This window comes from Melozone crissalis, unplaced genomic scaffold, assembly GCF_028551555.1.
Source record: "Melozone crissalis strain CALT ecotype California unplaced genomic scaffold, PUWL_Pcris_2 ptg000027l_1, whole genome shotgun sequence".
In the NCBI taxonomy this organism is placed as follows: Eukaryota; Metazoa; Chordata; class Aves; order Passeriformes; family Passerellidae; genus Melozone; species Melozone crissalis.
The window spans coordinates 18188850-18210961 of record NW_026535805.1 but is presented as its reverse complement, the minus strand read 5'-3'; the positions used below and the strand labels follow the sequence as shown (position 1 = coordinate 18210961).

The 22112-nt window shown below is 38.5% G+C and overlaps 1 protein-coding gene across 1 annotated transcript in view; it reads left to right on the top strand.

Annotated features, from left to right (window-relative positions):
• RMDN2 (regulator of microtubule dynamics 2) overlaps positions 1 to 22112 on the top strand; it is a 47004-nt gene that overhangs the window by 10301 nt on the left and 14591 nt on the right. The window contains exons 5-7 of the mRNA XM_054280466.1: positions 2175 to 2235; positions 13346 to 13421; positions 15067 to 15144. Coding sequence (XP_054136441.1) covers positions 2175 to 2235; positions 13346 to 13421; positions 15067 to 15144 — 215 coding nt within the window. The remainder of the gene's footprint in view (positions 1 to 2174; positions 2236 to 13345; positions 13422 to 15066; positions 15145 to 22112) is intronic.

Genomic DNA, 22112 nt, shown 5'->3' with positions numbered 1-22112 from the left:
AGGAGGACCCTGGCAACTATAGGTCTGTCAGTCTTACTTCAGTGCCTGGTGAAGTTATGGAGCAGATTATTCTGGGAGGTACAGAAAAACATCTGGAGGACAATGCAGCCATTGGTCACAGCCAGCACAGCTTCATGAAAGGAAGGTCCTGCTTATCAAACCTGATTTCCTTTTCTGACAAGGTATCCCACCTAGCTGATCAAGGGAAGCCAGTTGATATAATATTTTTGAATATCAGTAAAGCTTTTGATATTGTCTCTCACAGGATCTTTCGGGACAAAATGTCCAGCACACAGCTGGATAAACACATCATGGCATGGGTGAGCAGCTGGCTCACGGGCCAGGCACAAAGGGTTACAGTGAATGGGGTGACATCAGACTGGGGACCTGTCACTAGGGGGGTTCCACAGGGCTGCATTCTCAGCTCTGTGCTCTTCAACATCTTCATAAATGACTTGGACACAGGACTGGAAGGGATGCAGAGCGAGTTCACAGAGGATACAGAACTGGGAGGAGCTGTTGAGTCCCTTGAGGGCAGAGAGAACCTCAACAAACCAGAGAGCTGGGCAATCACCAATGGTATGAAGCCAGCAAGGGAAAGTGTTGGATTCTGTACCTGGGATGGAACAGCCCTGGATGTACAGACAGGCTGGGGAATGAGATGCTGGAGAGCAGCACCATGGATCCTGGTCACTGGCCAGTTGAACCTGACTCAGCAGTGCCCTGGCACCCAGGAGGGCCAGCCCTGTCCTGGGGGCATCAGGCACAGCATCACCAGCAGGGCAAGGGAGGGGATTGTCCTGCTCTGCTCTGCACTGGGGCAGCCTCACCTCAAGTGCTGGGGGCAGCTTTGGGTGCCACAATGTAAAAATGACACTGAACTATTGGGGAGCATCCAAAGGAGGGCCACGAGGGTGGTGAAGGACCTTGTTGGGAAGCCACATGAGGAGCAGCTGAGGTCACTTGGTCTGTTCAGTTTGGAGAAGAGGAGACTGAGGGAAAACCTTGTTGCAGCTACAACTTCCTCATGAGGGGAAGAGGAGGGGCAGACACTGATCTCTGTGGTGCCAGTGACAGCACCCAAGGGAATGGACTGAAGTTGTGTCAGGGAGGTTTGGGATGGATATGAAGAAAAGAGTATTCACCAGAGTATGGTTGGGCACTGGAGCAGCTCCCCAGGGAAGTAGTCAAGCACAGCCTGACAGAGTTCAAGAAGCATTTGGACAATGCTGTCAGGCACCTGGTGTGACTTTTGGGGTGGTCCTGTGCAAGCCAGGAATTGGATTCAATGATCTTTGTAGGTCCTTTCCAAACTCAGCAGATTCTGTGATTCTGTAACTGCATGTAACCTCAGCTGATGAATGATAGCAAAAGACAGGGAGAGATATAGAATGATGGGATGAAAGTGAGTCTTAGGTGTTGAGTAACCAGCCTAGTTTGGCTCATTCTCATGAAGTGGGCGTGGTGGCAGCCTTTTTCATCTCAGTTTTTGGAAGTGCTGCAGAGGGCTTGAGACTGCAGGAGAGCTGGCAGTAGTTTCATGGTTATTTTTCATTCCACTGGGTAGGAGGACTGTGTATGCTATTCTTTGTTTTTATGAAGTTAACTTACAATACAGAAATGTCAGTGCAGCTTAATTGGTTGCAGCTGAGACTCTGTAAACAGCAAGCATCTCATCTGAACTTCTTACTGGGGATGTGGGTTTGATCAAATCACCTACTGTCATCTTTATTCAGTTAAAAGTGGAACTTAAGGAAAGGCTTTGTGCTAGAAAGGAACTTCAGCTAGTTTATTCCTGTACCAAGGCATTGAAATGGCTTTGCTGGTTCTTCTGACAGGTACTTGTCTGACCTGCTTTTAAGGCTCTTCAGTCTTTCGGACATGATGGCCTCCTTTGGCAGTCCACTCCAATCCTTCCCTGATTTAACTGCATCTGAACTGGATTTTAAAGGAAAATACTAAAATTGCATGTGTAGTTTATATATACTTATATGTAAGTGTATGACTATGTAAATGAAGTAAAGCCAGGATGTTACATTGTTCATCTAAATGTTTCTAAGAACAGGAAGCAATTTCTTTGCTGCTAGAGTAAATCAGATTGCTTTGTTCTTGGGAGTCACCTAAAATGTGGAAGAGTACAATAAATCCTTTTGTATATTGTACTCCATTTGCAGGAAAGATTAAAGCTGAAAAAGCTATTCAGCTGGATGCTGGGAGTGCTGAGAGTCACCAGTGGTAAGTTTGACAAAGTTTTTACAAACTTGTGTACATTTATTAAGTTCAAGGAAAAAAACCCAGCCTGACATCAGTTTCATAAATTAGTCATTAATATTTTTTCATAGTTTTATGAAATTCAGTTATTACCAGTTGCTACTAAAAATTACATTGAAATATTCTGTGAAGCATTTACTATAGCATGTGAAACAACTCAATAACCATACTTCAATAAGTACCAAGAAATGGACATAACAGTATTTGCTTAAGCCACTATTTTGTTGCTCAGAGAAGCCATAGTTTTCCATTTGCCTTCCCTTTCAACAATTCACAAAATAATGTCATTTGACCTTGAATTGTCCTTTCCTTTTCTTATAATAGTCTAAATTGTGATAATTAAAAATAGGTGTAGAGGACTATGGAAATTTGAATTAACTTCTCAATTTTTGTTTTATCGTACAGTTTTTCTCCAAACCTGACTCTTAATTTAGTTTTGTAGACCTTGCCAGAACTAACAAACTCTGCAAATATAAATATTTTTTTATCAAATCAACATTATCGGGTAGAAGATAATTCTGCTGAGTTCTAGCTGATAGTTCCTCACCTTAGTATTTTATTAGTAAATTTTACTAAGCTCCTGATTTCTGTTCTAATATTATAAGCTTTTCATCTCAATTTTGGTTTCTACATTCTTCGTTAATTTTGTCTTTGCACTTGTGGGAGGGGATTTCACCAAACTTCTTCCTATCTAAAACAAATACTTTTACCCCAGGCTCCTTTCACAATCTAAAGGAATCAGCCACTTCTGGAGTGCACTTCACTGGAGTCAGTTTTGCTCATTTACTCTTGCATGAGGGTGAGATGAATTTCTCCTGGGGCTCAGTTGACAACATCTCCATTGCCAACAAAGGGAGCACATGTCAGCTATCTCAGGTTTAGATACTTGATTAGTCACAGACATTGTAATTTAATTAGGTAATTCTCTGTCTTGCTTTCTCTCTTTCTGAAAGCAATTTAAAGCCATCTTTGCTTCACCACAGCCATGGCCACTTCGTCAGGATAATGCTGGTGTACCCCTCTCAGCTAGAACTGTGTGTATAAACAACAACAAAATCACATTCAAGTATGAATCCTGCCCCTCCCTTCCTCCTCCGCCCACAAGAGTGACAAAATATCCTAGTATAAATGCAGCTTCACTGGCAGAAACTATTCTGATAAACCCTTACATATTGTGCAGGGAGATGTAGGTGGTCTGCTGGACTTCACATGTGAGATCCTGTCCTGGCAGGAACATCTAGCAGGGGAAGAATTATGAGTGTAAGGAGATGTGTTCCAGAGGTTAGCTCAGAAAGCCAAATTGAGAGGTTTAAGAGGAAAATCTTACATTTTTTAAGCTACTGCTTATTGTAACAAGCAGTGGATTTTTGTATGGTTTGTAGTTTTCATCCTTCATGTATCTGAGTTGCAAGTGAATATGAGGTTTTTTATCAGTTATTGTTTAACTGATGTCTTTCTAGAGGTATAGATAGACATTACAGATTGAAATAGTTCACTGTATTTTTTTCTGAATATATTATTGGCTTGTCTTTATTTACTGACATCTTTCTGACTTACTGCATGATTTTTAAAGTGTGATGTAAGTGTAATGGTTGTGCCAATCTAACCGAGGCTCTAAAAGCTGGGCAGAATGGACTTCCATGCTCCAGAGAGACTTTGGTATATTTTTGTTTAGCATAACAATAGTTGTTCCATCTGTTGTCCCAATAGATATTTTTGTGCTGTGCTGCTACTTAACCAATTGGACTTGTTTTGTAACTTATTTTTTAAACTTGTTTTATTCTATTTTTTTCTTTATAAAGTCTTTTACACACATTTAATTGATTTCATGTTTATTTCTGACTATTTCTGAGGTTTGAGGCCATTTAGGTTTGTAAATGCATCCCCTCATGGATTAACATTTTATTTCAAAAGTGGTTTTTGTTGTATGGGCTTTTTAAAATCATTAACTTAATTAATGAAATTACTGGAAGATAATGGACCCAGCACTAAACTTTGGGTGACACCAGTAGGGATGCTCAGGTTCACATGATCCTGGATCTGCAACCATCTCTACAGGTGATTTAATCTAAATATTTCCACAGTTATGTTTTGAGGAACATCAGGTAGGACAAAGTCAAAGGCCACATAAACAAGGTGTGTCTCATTTGTTGCATTCCTGTTACCCAGGCTTTTTTATCTTGCCAGAATTCTTCTTTTATCCTGTTTTTTCACAAAAATCTTGTGTTAAATGTTTTGTATGGTTATGCACTTCCAGAATAATTTATCCTGTATTGTCTTCATGCTAGCTGGTTTGCTGTAACACTCCTCTTTCTCCCTGGTTTGCCTTTTTGCTTGCTGTTGGGGCTTTCTGCATTACTTACAAGACTTCTGTAGTCAGCTCTGTGCCAGATCTATATTGTTTGAGTCTGGCCTAATGCAAATTTTTCCAGTTTATCTAAACATTATTTCACATGTTAATCCCCATGAACAGGAAATAAGACTTCAGGGAATCTTCTCTGTAAAAACTGTTCTATCAAAGTTGTAAACAAACAGAATTTTACCTGAGGTTATAAATAGAAAAGACTGTGTGTAAACAGATAACGATGCAATACAGTTAAGTTATGAATAAATAATATGTGAAAGTTATGAAATCCATAGTTAATAAGAATATTTATAATAGAGAAAAGAACTGAAAAGAAAAAAATAGAACAAACATTTGTACAAAAAGATGCTGGGATCACTAGTGGGTGGTCAGGATCAGAGTTGAAAGGCAGTGCCCAGCTCCAGATGGACACGTGGATGTTCTGTCTCTGTCATATGTGCCTGCATGTGAGCAAGGGCCTGATCCTGCACCTAGGGGGGAGGGAGAGTTCAAAGGCAGCATGTGCCATTTGATGTGCCAGGATATTTGCATGGCATGACAGATATCACACAGGACCTCTGGGGTCCCTGCACTTCCAGGCCATCATCCAGAAGTGGTGAGAAACTCTCACCACTCTGGTGAGGGCATCTCCAGTGGCACTAGGCATCTGTCTCTGGGCAGGGGTCCTGTGAATTGAACAGGGTCTCTGCTGGCTGCAACAGAGAGAAATGAGAACTCAGCATGAGTGCAAGGTCACTTTGAAAGCAATGCTGTCTGAGACCAAAATCCTTCCTTTTCATCTCACTGCCAACGTAACATTTTCTAAGGCTGTACAAGGTAAATAATCCTAGCCTGTGTAAGATGAGCCCATCTGTTTGTTGCATGTAAGGCTATGTCAGTCTGTATCAGCTATTGAAAACCAAGCTGGTTTTCTGACCTTGACTGAAGAAAGTTTAGAAAGTTTTTCTTGATTTCTTACTAATTTCTGAGGGGGTTTGATATTTCCAATCAGCACAACTGAGTTTTCACTCATGTTGGGTATAGCTGCTATCTATGTTGTCGACTCATACATTATTTCAAGTGTTCTCTTAAACTGTTTAATATATTATGGCTTACTAAGTGAGTGAGGATTAAATGATAGCCTATTCTTTTCCTGGTCCTGTACCTTGCTCTCTACTTACAGTTAACCCTTTTGGAGCAGGGGGATATAAGTGAGGAAGAAATTGAGCTCAGCCTTGTTGGTTTCATCTTTTGCCGTTATTTCCTCATTTCTAAATGTTCTGCACTTTCATTTCTGGTTTTTTTTTCCTTCTGATGTATTTATAGAACCTCTTCTTATTGTCTTACCAATATCCCTAGCTTAGATGTGGACTCTTGTTTTTATTTTTAGAGTAAATTTCTTTTGGGTTTTAAGTTAATTGGGAATTCCTCAATGGAGCTGAATTGATCTAAAAATATTCCCTGCTGTGACTAAAGGGTCATTTGGAGTTGTGCTGTTGAGTATTGTCTCTTACTAAATCTTCTATAGAGCTTTTCCTAATATTTAGAAATATTAGAAAAAGGCATTTTTTAACAATTTCTTTTTTTTCCATTAAAAATATGCATTATACCTGTCATGCAGTGGTTAGGTCTATAGACCCATTTGGAAGTTTGTTTTGAAAGCTTATCCCTGCTGCTTAAAAGTTCTATATACCAAAATAAACAGGTTCTTGTGACACTTTGACACACATAATTTTCCTAGTGTAGACAGAGTTATACAAGAAAAAGCATCCCTTTTCCAGAGCAGGTATTTTTCTATTTTGTGGAATTGCTGTAAGGTGTCTGTAAGACAGAACACATTTTTTGTGTCCACCAGTGGAATTTGGTGGAATGGTTCCATGAGCAAACTTGCTAACGTAGGCTTAGAGTTCAGCTGTATTGCCTTACTTTTGATATTTACTTCAGTTAAGAACAAAAAGATGCCATATATCTTCTTAGTGTATCACCTATATTTTTCTGTAAAATTGTATGATAAAATGATCAACTCTCCAACTGTTCAACTTACTGATTAGAGTACTAACAGTATTCAGCCTCAAATTAAATTTGAGGAAACATATGCAGAACAAAGAAAGCAAAATATCTTGAAGTAGTCAGTTGGTTTTGGTAATGAACTGCAGCTGCAAATAATTTTCATATCTGAATCCAAATTTTTGAAAACATGTGATAATACTTAATCTTGTAATTGCCAATGAGATCAAAAACATTCAGACTTTTTGAATGTTGACCTCTAAATAACTGAAGTAAATGGCAACACTGGAAAGGAAAAAGAGAGCTTTAATATTTGTATGAACACCCTAAAGAAAGACAGAGTAAATATTCTAAGTGATTTGTGGCTTTGTTCAGCCAGTGTCAATTTTTCAAGTTGTGGGGGAACTCGCATACAAAAGTTATCATCAGCCATTGCAGGTCCTCTTATTTTTTCCAAGCTTCAAACAAATTCATTTTGTGGGTCAGTGATTCCCAAAGGACAGCTGTGAATACTTGCAGCTCATCTTGGATCATGGAGCATCTTTATCACCCAGATTTTAATTAGAAGTGCTATGTGAACAATTTGATGCTACAGTTGCTTTGTAGTTGTGCTGCTTTACAACTTTACAGTTACAGAAAACAACATGTAGATGCATAAGAGCAGTGCTTTTATTTAAAACTAAACTATCACTTTTAAATTCTTTTGGAAAACCAGTGATTTTTTTATATTTGTGGGAGGTTTGTTGCTGGTTTACTTCAGGAGTTTGGGAAAGAGGTCTGGAAGGTTTCTCTGCTGTTCTGCAGATCCTCACACTTCCTTTTTTGTTGAGGAGAACTTGTTACAGGCCTTGCAAAGAACAAAAAGGTTACTGTTATGGCAAATTTTCAGGAAAGTTGCTTAAAAAGGTCATTCTTTGCATTGAGCTTTGGTTTGTTTGCCACAAACCAACTTGGTGCTGCTTTTGAGTTTGTGTTACTCTCTAGAAGTCCCCCATTGGTGGGAGTCATACAGAACATCTCATTTAGATGCAAGTGAAGTTAGCAAGTGAAAACCCAGTAGCTGTAAATGAGGACCCTTTCTGAACACTACTCCCCCCAAGAGTTTTCTCTGTCATGTGTATGAGTGTTCATCAGAAGCACAGATATTTTCACAAGGCCGGGGTGTTCCATGGAAGTGAGCTCCAGAGCTTAGGTACAGTCTCTCACTGGTGGGCAGCACTACAGAAGAGTAGTGCAGGTTGGTTCCATCAAGGACACAAATCACCATTGTCATTTGGGTATTTTGGTGATTTTACACAAACTTCCCACAAAAAAGTGAACATTCCATCTCAGTAATAGAATTCTAACAGATAATTTGTCAGGTTTGTAAGGTGTAATGGCATAAAAGTAATTTTCCAGTGAAACAAAACTTTTCAAAATTTTGGAATATGTTGTAGGATATGGTCATACTACCAAGAACTTTTAAAATTAAATCCTCAACTGTTTCTAACTAAATGCTTGTTACCTGCTGCCCTTAATAATCCCTTATTTAAACTCAGATGAGGCTGATAACTTGCAAGTGTCAAGCATATGTTTCTATCATGCAGTCGGATTTTTCAGGAATTGATAGTTTGTACAGAAATACAAGGTTTCCAGCTCTTAGGTGCTTGCCCTGTATTTGATTCATGGAAAGACCACAGAAATTTTACAGCAATCTTTGTTCTTAATTACATGTAATCTTAGTCAGGAATCTTTGAATTATGTAATTTTTTTTTAATAATTGAAAATTTCAAATTCAGAAGCCATTTCTCAAAAGCTCTAAGTTGTCTTGAAGTGGATCAGTGAAACACTGCAGCATACTCATGCAAGTGCAAAGGAGGAAGGTTTGACATGTGAAAAGATCTGTTTACTACAAGCTTTTTGCCAGAATGGTCACAGAGGAAATAATTCTGACAACCTAATGATGCCTATTACATTTCTATCAAGGAGAATTGTTGTGTTACTGTCTCTGAAAGCTGTTGTTTCACTCTGTTTCTACACTTGTGAAGACTATCCTGCTAATTTCTTCAAGATTGTATTTCCATCTGTAACAACTGTCTATTATAAAAATAAAAGTTAAATTTCTGGAAACAGGAATTTAGCACAGTTGTGGGTTTCACAGCCTAAGGAATGCTGAACATGGCATCCACATGTTCTACTAGTGAACTTTTGTGAATACACATTAACAGCAGCATTTTCCTTTGATTTGGTATACTGCATGTGTTGCAGTAAATAAATCCAGAATTCTTAATGCCCTTACCTTTGAGCTTTTTTAAACCAAAGTAGGGGTTTGTTTCTTGTGTTTTTGCAAGTGTTACCTACACAAGTGTGTGCTACATCTGATGTTTCCCTGGAGCTCAGCTTCAATGATCTGTTGAATTTTTAATGTGCAAAGTGTATTTCTGCCAATTTCTACAGTGTAGACTCAGTTATATTCCCAGAAAAAGGAAAGGGAAATGAAATCCCCATTAACAAAAAAATCTCTGCAAACAAAATATCGCCTAAACTCTTCACTTTGCACCTTGGCACATCTTACTTGGTGTGTTGGCCATCTTAGGCATTCTCAGGCACTGATTCCATATCCCCATGAGGATGATCATATATCAATACAAACCAATTCTTTATCTTTGCATGGAAGCTTCGTGTCAGATGCATTTTTGTAGATTAAATCTCTTGGTACCAAAGTGATATGATATGAAGTATGAAAAACTGGGATCTCAGGAAGGGCAATGCAACAGGGATCGTAATTAGTAATTTCAGTTGCAAAATCTCTATACATAGAAATTGGTATCTCATTGAAATAATGTCAAAAAGAAATCCTGTGGGTCTCACTACATTGCAAAGACTGTCAGAATATATAAGTGGGTGAAACTGGTGAGTGAGGGAGCTGGGGGCTAAAATATAAGATGGCATGCAGAGAACTGAGCCATGCAGAGGTGGAGAGATGCAGGAACACATTTAGAACTGGAGTGGGAATGAACTTTCTTTTTACTGGGCCTCTTGTGTACTGCCCACGCATTAGCCTTTGCTCACACTACTTTACATGTTAAATATTTCTCAGATAAGGAGGAGGGAGTGAAAAACAGTTATGAAACACATGAATTAAACTTTGGTGGTGGTAAATATCACAAACTCTCCTCCCATTTGCAAAGTCTTGTCAGATACAATTAAAAAAATTTATGTTTTTCTTTCCTATTGATACTGAGATGCTAAAATGGAGATCTGGATTTCTAAATGTAGTCTATGTGACATAAAAGGTTTTTTTAGATTTGGGATATATAAGGGTATATAGGAGAGGAAGGAACAAGTCTGGGAAGGCGCATGTTATTTCTGGTTTTGGCCATGTGAAATTTATCAGGGAAAAGATAAATAATGCTGTATTTAACTGCCCTACTGTGGTTTAATCTTCATTTGAGACTTCAAAATCTTTTCTGTAAATCTGTCTCATGTAGAATAAGCTGTGCATGACAGAGTTTTAAGTGCAGATATCATTTTTTCTATTAAAATTCAAATTGGCTTGATAAAATTATTGGACCAACCTGCTTCTTTTTTTTTGGCAATAGGTAAGATATGACCCTTACAGTTTCCCCTGGCCTGAATACACATGTAGCACCAGAAGGGAAAATGTTAACTCGCTTTGATTAGGACCTTCTGCATGATGGCTACATAGGTACTTGGCATCCATCTCTGTCAGCTAGAGTTTCTTGCAAGTCTGAGTTCCAGGACATCATGGAGGAACATGGTGCTGACCCATTATATTGAGTTTATTTGATTGTGTTTATGCTTGATAAAGGTTTGCTAATTGTGGGGATTAATCATATGCTGCTACGCTGTGTTGAGTAATTTTTCTTCCGTCTGGGAATAACATTTTTTACACCAGCCAAGTACTGTGTCACTTGAGGTGATTATTGTTGTGTTTATCTAGATGAATGTGTCTGGGACTGGTTTTTACATTACCCAGGAGTAACATCAGCTCAGCAAAGAGGTCATTCCTGGCAGCTCTCTCCTGATACAATTTCTTCTTTATTTTTGTCTGTGAAAGTTCTGTAAGCAGTACTCTGATATTCAGAGGGTGTGAGGGAAGTAATGCCTGTGCAGAGAACCAGTATTGCTTGTACTTCTAACTGGTGTGCTTTTTACCCATTTCAGTAGATATTTGCATGTTGTTGTATGATCATCTTTTCAGTATTCCCCCTGTCACCACGAGATGGGGCAGGTGACCATGCAGTCCAGGGCTGTGGGAAGAACGACATGGAAAGACCGAGATGGAAGCATTTCTAGTTACTCCCTGCCTCATTTTCTTGGCCATTTTCTTCTCCATGAGAGTGGTGAGGCGCTGGAACAGATTGCCTGGAGAATGGGCATCCCTGGAGGCCAGGCTGGATGGGGCTTTGAGCAGCCTGGTCTAGTGGAAGGATCCCTGCCTATGGCAGGGCAGTTGAAACTCCATCTTTAAGGTCCCTTACAATATAGACCACTCAGTGATTAACATTACCCTTTGCACCCTTTGCAAACCAAAAAGTTTGCCTGGTGTTTTAAACTCTTTGAAAATTATTTGAAATGTCTAAAAATTCTTCTCAGGAAAGAAAGGACACATTTTTTATTTTGTTTGGGGGATTTTTTAAGAAATGAAATGAATATATGAATATCCAAAACGCCATAGAATTTCAAAAATTAAATAATTACTTTTTATCAATTGGCTGTCTAGTCCATTTCAAAAGTATACAATTGAAAAAACCAAACCAAAACAAATTAAAAGAAACCCAGAAAGACTTTTTTTTTTTTAATAATGGGTATTTAAAGTTAGTAGGTTAGCTTACTTTTAATTCAGTGGAAATTTCATTGGGATTTCCCTCCCAAGAGATTTTAGCTGTAAGTAGAAGTTTTTCTTTGAACTAGTTTAAACTAAGGCCCTCTTTCTTGTCACGCACAGACAGGGAAATACTGCAAGATGCTGGATTAGCTTGTTCGCTTTTCATTGTTTTCTTTTGTAGCAGCAATCCGTTTAGCTATGGTATGCTGAGTTTATCTGATTAGCACTTAATGAGTGAAGGGAATAGGGGCAATGTTGCCTGAGTTACTTAACCCTAATAAAGTTTTCACTACCTCCCCCCTCTTTCTAAATACCTGAACTTTCCTCACCCCCACCCCTTGCCTTTCCCTCAGCTGCAGCTCGTTCCCACAGGAAATGCACTGTGGCTGCAGCTCTGTCAGCACTAGTGCTGCCATTAGCTGGATTTTGTCCAGTGACATTGGTCACAGCAAACCCCTGCCCAACAGTGTTTGACAGTGTGAATGGAGCTCTTACAAGCTCAACTGCTGTTCTGCTGACTCCATGCCTTACCTGGGAACACTTACTGACCAAAACACTTCTGGCCAAAATCACCTGTAGCATGAGCATTTCTGACTTAAAAACCATTAGGTCTAACTGAGCAATAAAGTAATTTCTTGAGTTGTGTTAGCAATGACATTTTAATCAGGATTCACTGGAGCTTGAATAATTACATTATATAAAGCAATTCAAGAAAGCTGATGTTTAATAGTGCTTATAAACTGTGTGTGCCATACAGATTGTGGTTGTGTTGCCATAATTAACTCGGTAAGCTTCTTGCATAACTCATGTTTTCCTCTGGACTTCAACTTGATTTCCTTCTTTTAGGATTATATTTTATTTTTGGTTGGTGTTGCATTGTAAAATATTTGATTAAAAAAGCAAAATTCTGAAAAATATTAGAAAAGTAATCTATATGAGGTTTTGCTGCTGAACTATTTCTTAGTTTTATACAGAGGTGCAAAGTTGTCTTAATACCAATGAAAATAGGTCCAAGGAAACTGTAATTGATATCTGTGCAAGAGATTCCTTATGCATAAAGGTTCTATAACTGTTGAAGAAATAAGACGAAAGCAATAGAAATTTAGGTGGAGTGTCAATAAGATACTAGTGCTGCTTAGGAGATCTGAATCTTTATAGGCTTACCTCTGAAAATATGTTCACTTATAACTGCTTAACAATACAAATACTTTATAGAAATTATCTCACATTTCTTTTACCACTCAGTGTCCCCAATTTATGATAATCATAGTAATAATAATAGAAATAATAATGGTCTTAGCAATAGAAATTATTAGTAATAGCAGTAGTGATCCTGTTAGAGCAGAATGTGTGTGTATGTTTTCAAATTTTAAAGATACTAGAAGAGTGTCAGAAGTGCAGGATTGCACTGGGATACTTGGGAAGGGTAGAAGGCAACTGTGAATGTTTCTGAGGTGTGTACAGCTTCCAACTGGGCACACCCCAAGCATTTGCCTTCCTGGGTGAGTTTCTGCAGCTGGTGGTGCTCATGTTCCCGGTGAAGTGCAGAGCACAATGTGTCAAGGTAAACTGCTGTCAGTAGAGCCAGTCTGGAAGTGTTGCACTCTCAACTAAATGGCTTCAATTTCGGAGGAGAAATCTGTTTTGTCACTTAACTGACAACCCAAATAGTGTCATTTAAACTTCTCCTTGTTTCCATTGTTTTGTTTTGGTTTGTGTTTTTGTCTGTTCTTCAATATGTATAGCACATACCAAACTTCCGTCCAGCCATTCAGATGGAAAAATAAAAGTGTAAATGTGTGCATTAGGTATTGAAATATTTTGTAATATGATTCAAAGGTTTATTTAAATCACAAAAAGTATGTGTGTGTGTTTTTCTTTTCCCCTCTCAGGTTTGCAATTATGTGTGGCTATATGTCTCAGTTTGAAAGTGTACAAAACAAAATCAGGAATGGTTATCTCTTTAAGGTATGTTTTTGTAGGATTTGGGGTTGTTTTTTTTAAGCTATTCCTTTAAGTTATTTCCTTATATAGTGTCAAAGACAGGTTTTCCAACACAGTAATTCAGCCTCACAGATCTATTTTGGTGCTGAAGTTAAATTGAAAAGGTTATTATTATGTATGAAAATAAATTATATGCTTGCAAAATATAAGAATTGAGGTAGGATTCTGGGAACAGCATTAAGATTTCTGATTTCCTTTGTAGTCAAAGGAGGGGGGAAAGGCAGTAATGATTCTGTTTAGAAAACCAAAACATGTGAAATAGCAAGTGATGAACTAACACAGTTCTGCAGTCATCCTTCATGTTGCCCTTAAGTAATGTTTGTTTTAACTCTGTCCTTGCAAAGGTAATTGTGTTTTTTAGAGTTAGCTGTTTGTGTTACATGTGCTACTCTCCCCCTCCTTGTCCTCAGCATTGCTTAGACACTTTCCATCCGTGCCTTGCCCTCCAAGCTGGCGTCCCCCTTTCTGGGTGACAGTGAAAGGCAACAGACGAGTTCCAGTCCCTGGGGAATGCCTGGGGTGGCTCCTTTCACATCATGTCCGTGTCAGGACTTGGAGTGTGGCAGAGCTTCCTATGACAGAGCATTCATTACATCTGAGCTGTGCCGAGCCAGCCAAGCCCCGAGCACTGGGACAGGCTGGGAACAAAGGGAAAATGACAACACAAGTGCTGCAGCCGTTAAAGGATGGAGTTTTTAAAAGTTTTAAAAGAGTCACTGCAGTGTGAGCAGTAGCCGTTTCAGGGAAGTTTTGGTCCTCACAAGTAAATCCTGAAATCTGTTGATTTGGGAAAATAGTAGTATGAAAATATAGCTCCTATCTGAATAGTTTGTGAGTATGATAATATAGTAGTATCTTATATATGTCTAAGTCAAATACTTTTGTGACTGTCTTAATTAGAAAGATATGTGGGGGAAAAAAGAAATATTTGAATGAAATTTATTTTGAGAGACAAATGGTAAGGCTGAAATATTTATTTTTTCTTCCAGCTCAGGTTGAGCAATAAGCTTTTTTTGGTAAATTAAAGGTACTCATGACGTGAAATGAGAATGATTTGGAAGGGCCTAATTAGATACTTTATAGGTTTTGTAGTTTCACTATAAACAGAGCCATTTTATTTTCTGAATTTCACAATATAGTAACAATTGGTTGTGTCAAGTACCATTTCACTGGGGCTGTCACATTCCAGGGTGGTAGGAACAATGCTTCAGTAATGGGTGCTGGCCTGTAAGATCTCTTCAAGAGTAGTTGTTTCCTCATTGATTTGATCTGTGATAGTTTCCTAATATTAAATTGTAAATGAAATTAATTTAATTGAAGTTGTTGCCTTTTTAAGACAAAATTTTTGAATTATTTGGCTGAACTTTAGAGCTACTTAGTCGTGTTCTAAATACAGCATGCCTTCTTGCATTGTGTGCAATGTTGCTAAATAATTTTGTGGCTTCCCTCCATGAGGAAGGGATTTGCTAGTTGAAGTTTTAGGTTGTTAGAAGACAATTGCAGCAGGAGAGAATTTCTGAATTTGTTTGTGACTTGCAGCAAACTACTTAGAATGTAAACACGCTTGCCAAACAAACATCTAAAGTGATACTAATTTTCTTTCCAATAGGAGCACCTAGACAAGGCAATTGAACTTAAGCCTCAAGATCCCTTTTTATATTACCTAAATGGAAGATGGTGCTATTCAGTAAGTTGTGTTTTATTTATCTAACATATGAATTGAGTATAATAAAGAATTGTAATTAAATAGTGGGACTTCAGACAAAGTAGGTGTTTATTTAAGTAGATGTTTTGAGCTAAATGAAACAGACATTTGCACTTCCTGAGTTCAATACCAGATGCATGATGCTCACAGCTGACCATTCCTGCAATGTAATTAGGTAAGCTGTGCTTGTATGTACCTCCTTGTCTATTCAGGTTTTTTATCTGAATGAATGAATGAAAAGTAACTGATTTTTGGAAAGGAGGAAGGATGACCTCTTGAGTTTACTTCTTTGTTCTGCCATAAATTTTCTGGGTGGAATGGGCTCGTAACATAGCCTTGTTGTAACTTTATTTCCCATCCATAACTGAAGTTAAAGGCACTGACAATGCTGTGGGATTATGTCTGTGGCAGCAAGGCTACAATACTGACTTGGTAAATTCCAAGGAATGTCCAAAAAATATTCATGCATAAAAATCTGTAATTCACCAGTGAGTTTTGCAAAAATGTAGTTTGTGTCCTACTGGTACAACAGCTGCTTTTAAAGATTGTTTTAGTTATATATTTTTATTTTATAAAGATTATATTAGATTGTAGTAGATTCTGTAGTGATAAGTACTCATATATGAAAAAACAGGATAATTGGTTTACAAGATTAACTATTAATAAATTTTTTAGAAAAATTGTGCTTGTGCTTTAATAAGAGAGTTGTCTTTTTGGTAATCCACATCTTTGAGGGCTCAGCTGGCTATCCATACTGGTTCATCTCTAGTGCTTTGAGGAATCTTTTGTTGGAAGAAAACATTCTTGCATTGTCTATGCTGTAAAAGATCACTGTGAGTCTTCTCAGAATAATGACTGCTAATGCACAGTGAATTCCAGCCAAGCTTTTTTCTTTCGGATACTTCCAGTGCAAGTCACTACAAAGTGCCGGCAAACTGGAAAGAAGGATTTGCTGTGACACATTGCAGACTTTGTCTTTATCTGCAACAAGACTTAATGCAAAGTAATCTTTCAGCAGTTTTTCAGGTCTTATATCTAACTTCCAAAGAGCTTTCAGCAACCATGTTTTTTCTCTGTTGATTTGAATAAGGAATGACACCAGCTTTTGCAAGGAATTTGGCTTTTTGCTTTTTGTCACAGTGTAATCTTGAATATCAGCATTAGCTATGCAAAAATAAGTTGCTGAAGATGATCCTATAGTATGCCTGCTGTCCTGCCTCTGGGAAGCATCTCTGACCAATGATTCCTTAAGCACTTTTATACTGTGCTGTGCCCAACAGCTAAGTGCAGCTTCCATTTAAGCCAAATACTCCCAGATGTTTTTCATGGCTTATTCCTCATGTGAGCTGCTGCTTTTTGGAAACACACAATCTCAGTATACCTCACTTTGTTCTTATTGCACTTTTTTTTTTTTTTACTCGTTTCATTTTCAATGATAATCACCACTTCCTGACTGAGTAATACATGTGGTTTGTTGTACTGTATTGTTACAAATTCATATCCCACACTTGCAACATATATGCAGGACTTCCTTACTAAACATTGAAACCACAGATTAGCGTTTGCTTTAGGTTATGACCTGACCTGCATTTATTTAAGTGAAACAATCTACCTAAACAGATGCAGCCACTAAAATATGTAAGGATTGAATTCAGATTTCTGTTCTTCTTTTTGTTTTTAATTCTTGCCTTCTGTGACTGCCATAACAAAATAGTAACCTGAAACACACAGAACAAATTTTCGTACTTTAAACAAATGCAAGTATAGGACTGAATAACATCTTGTTCAACTTCTGGGGCTGTCAGCTCTTAAAAACTTACTGTCTTCGTACACTTCCAGTAGCAAGATGAGGTCATTTGGAAACATTCGTTTTGAGGCATTACTAATTTTAACCCTAGCCCAGTGAGATTGGTAATATCCTCACTAGTTTTAGCAGAGTGAATTGTTTCTGTGCTGATCCACTAACTCAGGTTTTGGCCATGCCTGTGATATAGGTAGTCATGGGAGCTTGTGGAAGGTATGCCAAATTCCTTGCTCCTGTTCTGCAGACTGTGAAGTTTCACGCTGTGGTAATTATCCCAAAAGAAGATTGTTGGCTGTGGCCTTGATTCCAAATACTTTGTCAGGGTAGAGTTTATGATGGAGCATGGAAAAATTCCTTTGTCACTCATCTGTTCTGGTACTTGTAGATGGAGTGATAATGCTCCTCTTAGCTGCTCTGTTTTTAGTGTTCGGTCTCACTGTTGTTGAGGCTGGGAAGGTGTTGTCCAGTGTGAGATAATTAAAGCAGAAAAGGGATGTTTCAGGCAAGAAGGTTAGTTTTTACATTTAGCCTAACTGACTTTGGGAGCAAGTTAGGATTGGCCACAATGTTTGTTCTTTTGTAGTTATTGCTTCCCAGGGTATTTTTATGTAATTTTGGTCACATATTCTTTTACGGAAGCAGTGTAATTAAAAAAAAATAACAAATTTTTGATATTTTATAGGCTTTGGTAACAGTTTTGTGAAATCTGATATACTTAAATCTTCCCAGTATAGTCAGATATTTCCCATTCACTCCTGATTTAATGCTAGGGCATTTTATTACTATTGTCTAGCATACGTTTTTTTGGATGACAAACAGGAATTGCATAAGATGTTGTAAATGCCGATGCTTCAAGTGTAACTCAGGGCTACAGTTCATTTTCACAAGTGAAAATCCATTGAAGAGACTTTGAGGTAAAAAGTATATAATCATGGAATCATCAGTGTTAGAAGAGACCTTCAAGATCATCAAGTCCAATTGTCAATACTGTCACTCCTAAACCAGTGGAGGCAGATGCAGAAGATTTATTGAAGACTGACATCTATATGCAAAGACTGCATGCTGTGCTAGTAAAAGCTTTTTAATTAGTGGAGTTTAATGTGGCCTGACTGGCCTGCCATTTCCCACCTTCCTCAGTGTGGCACAGTCCTTTGCAAGGAGCAGTGGTACAGTGCTGCCAAGTTTTTCTTGCTGGGCCAGAAGTGAAGCTGATGCAAGTTGTCATAGCACCTTCCAGCAGAAAGGATGAGCTGGGTTTTCACTGCCTCACATCAGCTGGGGTTTGTCTGTGATGCAGAGCCAGTGACAGTTGTGCACCACCTTGTCTAAAAATCAGTTTTTGCTGTTTCTTATTTCTCTTACCATTTAAAGTCAGTAGAGCTGTACAAAAAAGGAGGATCATAGAATTCTCTCAGCTCTGTTAGAAAATTACTCCTGGTATGACAATCAGTTAGGCAAGATTTTCACCAATCATTTCATAGATGTCATAGTGGGCAAAATTTGGCCTATGAGACCTGCTGTTTATACAAGAAGTGAATGGATCTATGATGCATGGTATATAAGAATTATTTCCTTAAAGTTTTGGTCACAATTATCTGATAATTCTTTATAATTGTATGGTCAGAGGGGGAGGGGAGTTAAGTGTTGTAATGTTTCAAATAGCTGATAAAACTTTCGAGTTAAGACTTATGTCTACTTGCCATTACAGGACAGGCACAGAACAGCTATCATGTACTTGTGAAACCGGATCAGAGTCCCTGGTAAATGCTAGAAGTGTAATAAAAATTAGATCTCCTGGGATTTTCCTTCTGCAGGTTATAGGCTATGTTTTGGGTTTGTCTGTTGTGTATCCCAGTATCTGTTTGGGTTACATCAGGGAATAAATTGATACAGTTCCTTTGTGTGCTCTCTACGTGGGCTTTCCTTACTGGAAAATGAAAAGCCCAATACAAGTTGGATAAATACCTAAATGCCTGTGCAGATTATCCAGGTTCCTCAGCTGGCAAGAAAGAGAATGTTTTTGTTGGAAGCCAGTATTTCAAAATTGGTGTCCAGTTACTTAATCTCTTCCAGAAGTCAAAACATTGCAAAATTATTTAGTGCAATTTTACATTAATACATTGTAATGAAAAAGAAAAAGAAACTCTCAGGGGATATTTAAATAGATGCCATTACTATTTTACTGAAGCTGGATCAATGCTGTGATTTACCTTTATGGAAGACAATTGTGTGATATGTGTTCAGTGAGCTATTAGGAAAAAAGCATTGGAAGGGGATGTCTTTTAGGGGTGAAAGTCAATTGTGGATGGTTTTTCAATTCCAGTGGGTTAGTTTCCTTCGAACCAACATCCTGGAATTTGAAAGGAGCTGTCAGTGGGGAGGGTTTGCTTCTCATAAATAACAAACAGAAGACAAAAATCCAGCCAGTGTTACAGTGTATATATATATATACATATATATATATCTAACTTTTGCTGATCCTAGGCTAAGGAAGAGAAAGGGATATTTTTGAAATTCATTTTCCCAGTATTTAAGGGAGAACCACCAGAGATCCAAGAGGCCTGATGGAAGAGTGCCGAGCATGAACTTAACATTCAGCTGCAGTTTAACTCTGGGAGTGCCTTTCTTTCATCTCTGGATATAATAGAGATTTTGGTATAGGATAAATTGATGACAGCTTGTTGACACATCTGTAGGAGAGGTTGGTTGAGACAGGCATCTCTATTTGCTTTGGGATACTGTAGAGTGGCCTCCTCTCCTTGGCAAAGGCCGGGCTGTCAGGATGACCCACTACCCTTCAGCTCTAAGGGAGATCAGGAGTTGGCTGATGGTTCCTCAGGCCATTGTTGCTCTTGAGTGGGTGGGAGTAGCTCTCCTTATGTTTGGCAGCTCAAGAGTCATGTTCCTTGAGTGACCCAGCACATTAAAACCTGATATTCTGTGGAAACACAGTGTTCCTTGCAGTGCTGCTCTGAATTTTCAGGCTTCTGGCAGGACTGACGTCTGGGTTTAGGAGACCTAAAAAACCAAATTTCACTTAACATTTGGAAATCATCTGTAGGGCAAAACCAATCTTCATTCCTTAATTTTGTGGTTGTTGCAGCTATTACTTGCAGCAGTAGTTGTTTGCCTTATTACCTGTTGTACTCTACTTCTCCTGGAACACTCACTAAGTGAAATCATGGTTCTGCTGTAGTTGATGACAGTTAACCTCTCTTTATACTTGATTTTGTATGGACCTCCAGATGCACTTTGCACTATCGGAGTAGCCTTGACTGTAGCAGTCAATTCTGCACTATGCTAGAGCACATTCCACCAGGGGGTCCATTCCCTATGCTTGCTCACAGACAGAGAATCATTAATATGTAGGTATAGGAATGATGTTTCCATTTCATTGAACATGGTGTAAGAGTTACTCAAATGAAGCTATTTCAAAGTAAAGACATTGCTTATGGGTGTTTAGGGGAAGAGTATAGGTCCTTGTTCATCATTATTGCTCTGGGACACAGTTTTGTGTATTCATATAACAGGTCTCTTCCATTTGTCCCACTTCAGTTGTAGAGGGGTGCATACAGACTCAGGTGGGGCACAGTTAAGCTGTTGTGATGGGATTCACCTCAGCGGCCTTTAGCTATCCCCAGGGTCTGCTCCTTTTGTAGTTGAAGAAAAAAAAGATACGAGTGTTCATCTCAGGCTAAGGTAGGTGAAGAATAATTGCCTAATGGAAGTGCTTCTCTGTATTGACCATGCAGGGAACCTGGACAACTTGTGTGAACTAGGTACTTCATAAATGGAGGGCTAGGCTTGCTGTGACAAATTCATAAAGGCAGTGGCATGTAAGTCTCACTGCTGAAACATCGTAGAATTCTCAGATTGTCTCTGGAATAGTCACAAAATATAATGCTGGATAGAGTGCACATTAAAAAAAACTCACTATTGCCATAGAATCATCAAGGTTGGAAAAGACCTATTAAGATCAAGTCCAGCTGTTAACCCAGCACTGTCCTGTTCATCACCAGCCCACGTCCACAAGTGCCACACACACATGTCTTTGAACAATTCCAGGGAGGTGATTATATCACTTCCTTGGGCAACCTATTCCAATGCTTTACCACCTTTTCAGTAAAGGAAATTTTCCTAAAATCTGGTCCAAACCTTCTCTTGGTACTATTTTGTCTGGTCCCATCACTTGTTACCTGGGAGGAGAGACTGACACCCACCTTGCTACAACCTCCTTTCAGTGTGGGTGGTTTTGTGTGAAATGTGCATGTACTTACATGCATTTCACTTTTAAACATTGTTTTAGCTTGATGAGGATGGTGAAATAAAAATGGCCAACTGCATATATGTTTGGGCTTTTTAGAAATTTGAGTAGTGCAAAGCAGCACCCAAGCCAGACAAAATAAAAACTAAAACCTCAGCAAATCAGTTCTGATTAAATCTCATAAGAAAATAAAGTAACTGCCAGGAAGAACTTGTGTTTTCATAGTTAATTATAACTCCACATGGAAAAACTGCAATTTTGTTTCCTCATTATTGCATAACAGCAGACATGAGTGCGGTAATTGTATCTGTGCAGTGTGCATCTCCAGGGTGTTGTGTGCTTTTGCAGAGAACAGTGTAACACATTCCCTTTATTTCTACCCCCTCTCTTCCTCCTTCTTGATGTGACGGGCCTAGAAATATAGAAACGCCCTTCCTCTTCCAAGAGGAGAGAGAACAAGGCGACAACAGGTTGACATGAAAAAAAAAGCACTTTGGCAAAAAATTTTTTAATAACTCTTGCAGAATATGTCTCAGAAACTATACAACAGTGAGAGAAATGAAATGGGGAAGGACATTTTATCTATACCTACAATTAGAAGTTTTAAGCAGCATGTTGCAGTTTGTAATGCAGTGGGAAAGCACTGCAGGGGCAACAGCATCTTGTTGCTCCGATGAGTAAGAACTCCATGATTGCTGGAGAGGTTTTTAAAAAACATTTTCTGTTCTCAGAAGAAGCTTCAAAGGCGAGGTATGTGAAAGAGAATGAAAACAAAAGCTTTTTTTGGTAATATTGTTTCTCTCTGGGTTGTAATTTAGGGCTTTGGTGTGAGACACTTACTCACAGCATGTAACAAATAAGGCCTTGGGACCCTACTGAGCA